Source organism: Anoplopoma fimbria, chromosome 14 (assembly GCF_027596085.1).
Source record: "Anoplopoma fimbria isolate UVic2021 breed Golden Eagle Sablefish chromosome 14, Afim_UVic_2022, whole genome shotgun sequence".
Lineage (NCBI taxonomy): Eukaryota > Metazoa > Chordata > Actinopteri > Perciformes > Anoplopomatidae > Anoplopoma > Anoplopoma fimbria.
Window position 1 is genome coordinate 52,501 of NC_072462.1, and position 8,246 is coordinate 60,746.

At 39.0% G+C, this 8,246-nt stretch overlaps 1 protein-coding gene across 1 annotated transcript in view; it reads left to right on the forward strand.

Annotated features, from left to right (window-relative positions):
• Positions 1-1,182, forward strand: part of npy8ar (neuropeptide Y receptor Y8a) — a 2,140-nt gene extending 958 nt beyond the window's left edge. Inside the window, exons 2-4 of the mRNA XM_054612913.1 lie at positions 1-57; positions 444-590; positions 732-1,182. The exon at positions 1-57 is cut by the window's left edge and continues 185 nt beyond it. Of these exons, the coding sequence (XP_054468888.1) occupies positions 1-57; positions 444-590; positions 732-1,182 (655 nt within the window). The remainder of the gene's footprint in view (positions 58-443; positions 591-731) is intronic.
• Positions 1,183-8,246: the final 7,064 nt, after the last annotated feature.

Here is an 8,246-nt window from a genome sequence, read left to right on the forward strand (position 1 = left end):
CAACATCCTCACTAATGACCCCTTCCAGAACATCAGCCTGCCCGCCAACCCCTTCAGGTGAGCTGTAACATCTGGGATACAGGTGTGTGCAGGTGTGTGTTTAGTCATCCACAGCTTGTTGTCATGGCGTCAGGATAAAGGCACTTTATCATTAAATTATTATTTCATTAAAATGATTTATTGTTGTTGCTATAAATCAACTCTCTCAAACGGAGTTATCAGGATTAGTGTGTCCGCTGAAATTATTGACATGAAGTTCAAATTAGCATCATTGAGCAAAAGCCAACCATCTCGAGCGATCTGACCTTCAGCTGTGCTGCACCTTCCCAGTTTATGGACTAACTGCAGACGGGGCTTTAATATATATTCATATATGTAAAGAAACCCAGATTGTATCAGTGCTGCAGCTCGGTATGCTGAATGCTGTCTCTCCGGTCTCTAAGGGACCATCTGATCTGCATGGAGCTGTGGCCATCAGATAAGCACCGGCTGGCCTACACCACCTCCCTGCTGCTCTTCCAGTACTGCCTTCCTCTGCTGCTGGTGCTCCTCTGCTACCTCAGGATCTTCCTCCGCCTGAGACGACGCAGGTCTGTTTCTCCGCATACATTAGTTTTATTAAATAAAGATAGAGTGTTGCAGGCACTTATTTATACTCATGGACTGATGGTGCCGTAGGTTGACTGTGCTCTTTCACCGTGGAGTGTCTGATGTCCTGCTGTGTTGTGCAGGGACATGGTGGAGCGCAGCAGGAGGACTCAGGGAGCCCAGAGGATTAACGTCATGCTGTTAGCCATCGTCGTGGCCTTCGCTTTGTGCTGGCTGCCTCTGAACGTCTTTAACACGCTCTTTGACTGGCACCACCAGGCCTTACCCGACTGCCAGCACAACACCGTCTTCTCTGCCTGCCACCTGACGGCGATGGCCTCCACCTGCATTAACCCTGTGGTGTACGGCTTTCTCAACAGCAACTTCCAAAGGGAGCTGAAGTTGACGCTGCAGCGCTGCCAGTGTGGCCACCAGGCGGCAGAGAGCTACGAGAGCTTCCCTCTCTCCACCGTGGGCAGCGAGGGCATGACGAAGGCCACGTCCCTCAACAGGATGGGGTCAGTGTGCGTTCCCTCACCCAGACCTGAGATCAGCTCAGCAATACCAGCCAAAACAATACCAGCCAACACCTAATAATGAGCACCACAGTCGTGGCTGGTAGTTGGAACAGTGCTGGACCTCTGAGCAGCTCCAATAATACTTCACCTCTATGTTTCAAACCTTTCCTCTCAGAGTCAAACATCCTGTTTCCTCAGAGTGTGCGTGGACGGAAAGATGAGGGTTGAAGTCCACTGATGAAGCTTCAAGTCCAGAATACAAAAAGCAAAACCTTGTAAATGGACTCTGTTGAGGGACACAACAGGGTCCTAAATATGCACTTGATGGCGACATATATGATAGCGTGCAAAAGACTGAGGCTCAAAGAAGTTAGCATCGTCACCAGTTGATGAACTAGAAGTAAAGAATCAGCTTTGTTCTTGTATTGCAGTTAGAGCTGGTGAGCTCTGGTACTAGTGGTAGGAAAACATGAAAGGAAAAATACTGTATTATACAGAAACAGATATGTTATTTTGACACACATCACAGGTTAGAGAACGGTCCTTTAGGATGAAGAAGAACCAATGTGTTTCTGGAGTCCAATTGAGAGCAAAAGATGATAACTTAGACACGACCTTCCAAAGTGTCCAGATCCAGATCAGCTCTCTTTCTGGAGCTGTGCCCGTTTACAGACCAGTTAAGTTATTTTTAGACGATCACTGTTTGCTGAGGGCATTCAACAGACAACAAAATATGGAAAATGTAAGAGAAGCAATACAAAGATGAGGAGGTTAACTGGAAAACAAAATGGAAATGTCTCGTTGACGTTCATGTGTTTGATATGTGACTTTTCAAAGTGTATATGATATTATGAGTCTATAAGCATCTCTAAAAGTCTGGTAGAGATGTTAAGTGCTTAAATACAATGGAGGTAAATGAGGCTGCTTAACATTAGTGTACTATATAATTAATTTACTACAAGTGGTTTCATTAAAAAACACTGAACAAGTTATGAATATGCCACAAAGAGCAATTAGAAGCTTTTTTCAGTAGCTGAGTTATAATTATATTAAAGTCTATGAGAGATGTAATTATAATTGATGCCACTCAGCCTTACCCAGTGAGATGAAACTTTGCAGGAATACTCTAAATCCTAATGACTGGGTATGTTTTGTAGCAGTTATCAGTATCAATACATAACTATAACTTAATAAGATGGATTATTGACGAGCCTCAGCAGCTCCACTTTTCATCCTCTTTTCTTCATCTCTTTTCATCGTCATCTGACAAACTGACTTCAGTGACTCACTATCGTCTCTCTAAACTAGAATTCTAAAAACATCTTACACTTTGCAATTAAATTGAACTTTTTAACTTTTAATTCCATTTTTCATTTAAATTATAAGTGAAATCTTGGTCACCAGGGAATTTTTCGTAAACTGATTTTACAGTAACGGAATTTTCTTCCTGAATTCCTTGTCCAGTTTGCGGTTCGTTGTGGCCATGTCATTAAACCCAAATATAGACATGTGTATGGCGTAAAAAAAGGAAAAACTCCAGTTCCAAGTTATACCTAGAAATCTACCAGGTTTGGTTTGAACAAACATTTCATGTTTTGTCAAGTACAAAGAACATTTTGCTACAGCACCCACTTGTAAGTTGTAACAGTAATTTTCACAAATATCACAGTAAACAGTATTGTCAATATACACATCAAACTTTTCTGAAATACGATTAAAGCAGGAATATACTCCACAGCTTGTTGCTTTGGACTTGATTGTATTGTATCTCGATTTGACACAAAGGCATCAAAATAAATACTTGGAAACGCAAAACTTCTTAACTGCTGGTTGGTTGTTGTAAGCTGTGTATGACTTTGAACTTTGAATGCAACATATTGAGCAGAGGGACAGATAGTGTGTGAGGTGAAAGACACAGGAGCAAGCAGCTGTTCTGAAAACAACAGGAAGTCCCTTATTGCAGTGTGAACGCTGATTTGGCCGTCAGCAGCATTCAGCAGCTGGAGCTCAAAAATCTGAACACAACAACATTGTACACACATTTTAGATTTAGCGTGATTAACACTTTCTAAAGACATAATTATCTCTGATTTCAGCACATTAATAATCCTCTGATAAAATCAGTTACTACCCGTTACTTTACATCACTTTATACCGTCCCGTTACATCACTTTATAACTTCAGTTACGTTACATGACTTTATAACGTCTGTTACTTTACATCACTTTATAACGTCCGTTACTTTACATCACTTTATAACGTCCGTTACTTTACATCACTTTATAACGTCCGTTACTTTACATGACTCTATTACGTCCTGTTACTTTACATCACTTTATAACGTCCGTTACTTTACATCACTTTATAACGTCCGTTACTTTACATCACTTTATAACGTCCGTTACTTTACATCACTTTATAACGTCCGTTACTTTACATTACTTTATAACGTCCGTTACTTTACATAACTTTATAACATCCGTTACTTTACATCACTTTATAACGTCCGTTACTTTACATCACTTTATAACGTCCGTTACTTTACATCACTTTATAACGTCCGTTACTTTACATAACTTTATAACATCCGTTACTTTACATCACTTTATAACGTCCTGTTACTTTACATCACTTTATAACGTCCGTTACTTTACATAACTTTATAACGTCCGTTACTTTACATAACTTTATAACGTCCGTTACTTTACATTACTTTATAACGTCCGTTACTTTACATAACTTTATAACGTCCGTTACTTTACATAACTTTATAACGTCCGTTACTTTACATAACTTTATAACGTCCGTTACTTTACATTACTTTATAACGTCTATTACTTTACATAACTTTATAACGTCCGTTACTTTACATTACTTTATTCTATTACTTTACCTCACTTTATTACGTCCGTTACTTTACATCACTTTATAACGTCCGTTACTTTACATCACTTTATAACGTCCGTTACTTTACATCACTTTATAACATCCGTTACTTTACATTACTTTATAACGTCCGTTACTTTACATAACTTTATAACATCCGTTACTTTACATCACTTTATAACGTCCGTTACTTTACATCACTTTATAACATCCGTTACTTTACATTACTTTATAACGTCCGTTACTTTACATAACTTTATAACATCCGTTACTTTACATTACTTTATAACGTCTGTTACTTTACATCACTTTATAACATCCGTTACTTTACATAACTTTATAACGTCCGTTACTTTACATAACTTTATAACGTCCGTTACTTTACATTACTTTATAACGTCCATTACTTTACATAACTTTATAACGTCCGTTACTTTACATAACTTTATAACGTCCGTTACTTTACATAACTTTATAACGTCCGTTACTTTACATTACTTTATAACGTCCATTACTTTACATAACTTTATAACGTCCGTTACTTTACATTACTTTATAACGTCTATTACTTTACCTCACTTTATAACGTCCGTTACTTTACCTCACTTTATAACGTCCATTACTTTACATAACTTTATAACGTCCGTTACTTTACATCACTTTATAACGTCCGTTACTTTACCTAACTTTATAACGTCCGTTACTTTACATAACTTGATAACGTCCGTTACTTTACATAACTTTATAACGTCCATTACTTTACATAACGTTACATCACTTTATAACGTCTGTTACTTTACATCACTTTATAACTTCCATTACTTGACTTTACTGACTGTCAATTAATTTTGTCCTTCTATTTAATGGATTTCACTTTAAAACAGCTTTGACTAAAATCCCTGTGCATAACCATTTATTTTCCATTCATCACCACCTCAGCCAAGATGTAGTTCTACTCACTTATTCTCTGTGTGATTCAATTCTTATAATAATGATATTATAATAAATCATCTTCTTAAGGGTTAGAATCATCTTCTTAAGGGTTAGAACCCATTTTAAACAGTACCTGTGGGCACAGTGCAGATATAGAACACTTTAAAATGAGCGACATGTACATTAAAGCAGTTAATCTTGACAACCACATCATCACAGCAGTGCCCTTTTATATCAGGGTGTTGAGTCTGACATGGCTTCTTCTGTATCGAGGGACCTTCAGTCTATGCCAGAGGGGAGCAGCTCTGATTCCAGGTGGAGACACTCCAATGAGCCATCAGACTGTTTAAAGACGGCCCGAGGGGGTGGATGCTCTTTAACTCTTAAATGTTGTTTCTGAGACACAGCTACATTTAGCAGACCGAGCTGTTCAACCATGTTTTACAAATTATTTCTAAAATAATAATCCATCCATTTTCCGTAACCTGCTTATCCAGTTAAGGGTTGCAGGGTGCTGGAGCCGATCTCAGCTGTCAATGGGTGAAGGCAGGGTACACCTGGACAGGTCTCACCTGGACGGGGTTCACCTGGACGGGGTTCACCTGGACAGGTCTCCAGTCTGTCACAGGGCTGACATATAGAGACAAACAACCATTCACACTCACATTCACACATACGGGCAATTTAGAGTCTTCAATGAACCTAAGCTGCATGTCTTTGGACTGTGGGAGGAAGCCGGAGAACCCGGAGAGAACCCACGCTGACACGGGGAGAACATGCAAACTCCACACAGAAGGTTGTCCAGCCCGGGAACTGAACCCGGGCCCCTCTTGCTGTGAAGGCTAACCCTAACCCAGGAGGTGTCATGTTTAAAAACACACAGTCAGACAAATGAGATCACCTGTGCTCTTTAATTTAAAATGAATGCTCTGAAATTGATCATTTGCGAACACAAATTAATAATTAGTGCTCACAAGTTTTCCACTGTTGCTTATAGAATGTTTGTGGATTTTCATTTACCGGTTGGTAATGAACATAAACCCACCAGGAGGTAAAGGATTATGGTGTGTTGTAAAGAATCAAAGCAAAATGTTATCATTCTGTTCTACTTGGCAAAAACTGAAGTTAATATGTTCATTTTTTCCGTTGTTGAGCTTTAATGATAATAATAATGACATAATCTTTGTTTATTTAATATAACTAAATTCAGTTAATGCTCTGAATTTAGGGATTAAAATCCTTGTTGGGTAAGGAGCATTAACTGAAGGAGCATTAACTGATTTGTCCACAGACACCTTTTTTCTTTAAAGAATGCCTGCGTGTTATCATTTAGTTCATTGTTGTACATTATGTTGTTCAATGACCCGTCCATTAACACAGCCTGAAGGGAGTGATGGGCTTTCTTCTAAAATCTTCACACTCTTTTAGATTTGTTTTTAAATCATCAATAGTGGACGGAGGTCTTTTTATTCTTTTATGCACCATCAGATGAAGGACACTGTTATTACATGCAACATGCACACAGTCTCAGAGTTAGTAGTAGTAGTAGTTACAGTTATCCAGTAACACAAGCTGCTGATCACCATGTTTACATCTTTGTGTTCAAGGTTCTGTCTGTTTGAACTTTGAGTCAACGCAGCTGGAGTTTGTTACAAAGCAGTCTTGTACTTTGACTGTGAGCTTCTCATCGTTCACATTATCTTGATCGATCAATGGCGGGAGTGAATGTTGTCCGTTTGGAGAGCAGGACGAACAGGAAGGACCCAAATGCAGAGAGACTGAGAGACGGTCGGTTCATTGAAGACACTTTAATAAAAAACAAGAGTCATACAGCTGGCAGATCACCCACTAACATGACTCCATGTGGGGAAGAAGAGAAACCAACAGAGAAAGAAAGACAGGAGGGAATAAAGGATATCATGACTGACTAACTTGAGAAGTGAGAACAGGTGAGACTAATGAGGGACTAATGAGAGACTAATGAAGGACTAATGAGGGACAAATAAGGGACTAATGAAGGACTAATGAGGGACAAATAAGGGACTAATGAAGGACTAATGAAGGACTAATAAGGGACTAATGAAGGACTAATGAGGGACAAATAAGGGACTAAGGGACTAATGAGGGACTAATGAAGGACTAATGAGGGACAAATAAGGGACTAATGAAGGACTAATGAGGGACTAATAAGGGACTAATAAGGGACTAATGAAGGACTAATGAGGGACTAATACGGGACTAATGAGGGACTAATGAGGGACTAATGAAGGACTAATAAGGGACTAATGAAGGACTAATAAGGGATTAATGAAGGACTAATGAGGGACTAATAAGGGACTAATGAAGGACTAATGAGGGACTAATGAAGGACTAATAAGGGACTAATGTAGGACTAATAAGGGATTAATGAAGGACTAATGAGGGACTAATAAGGGACTAATGAAGGACTAATAAGGGATTAATGAAGGACTAATGAGGGACTAATAAGGGACTAATGAAGGACTAATGAGGGACTAATGAAGGACTAATAAGGGACTAATGAAGGACTAATAAGGGATTAATGAAGGACTAATGAGGGACTAATAAGGGACTAATGAAGGACTAATGAGGGACTAATGAAGGACTAATAAGGGACTAATGTAGGACTAATAAGGGATTAATGAAGGACTAATGAGGGACTAATAAGGGACTAATGAAGGACTAATGAGGGACTAATACGGGACTAATGAGGGACTAATGAGAGACTAATGAGGGACAAATAAGGGACTAATGAAGGACTAATGAGGGACTAATGAAGGACTAATGAAGGACTAATGAGGGACTAATGAAGGACTAATGAGGGACTAATGAGAGACTAATGAAGGACTAATGAGGGACTAATGAAGGACTAATGAGGGACTAATGAGGGACTAATGAAGGACTAATAAGGGACTAATGAGAGACTAATGAAGGACTAATGAGGGACTAATGAGGGACTAATAAGGGACTAATGAGAGACTAATGAAGGACTAATGAGGGACAAATAAGGGACTAATGAAGGACTAATGACGGGACTAATGAGGGACTAATGAGGGACAAATAAGGGACTAATGAAGGACTAATGAGGGACTAATGAGGGACTAATGAAGGACTAATGAAGGACTAATACAGGACTAATGAGGGACTAATGAGGGACTAATGAGGGACTAATGAAGGACTAATGAGGGACTAATGAGGGACTAATGAGGGACTAATGAAGGACTAATACAGGACTAATGAAGGACTAATGAAGGACTAATACAGGACTAATGAGGGACTAATGAAGGACTAATGAGGGACTAA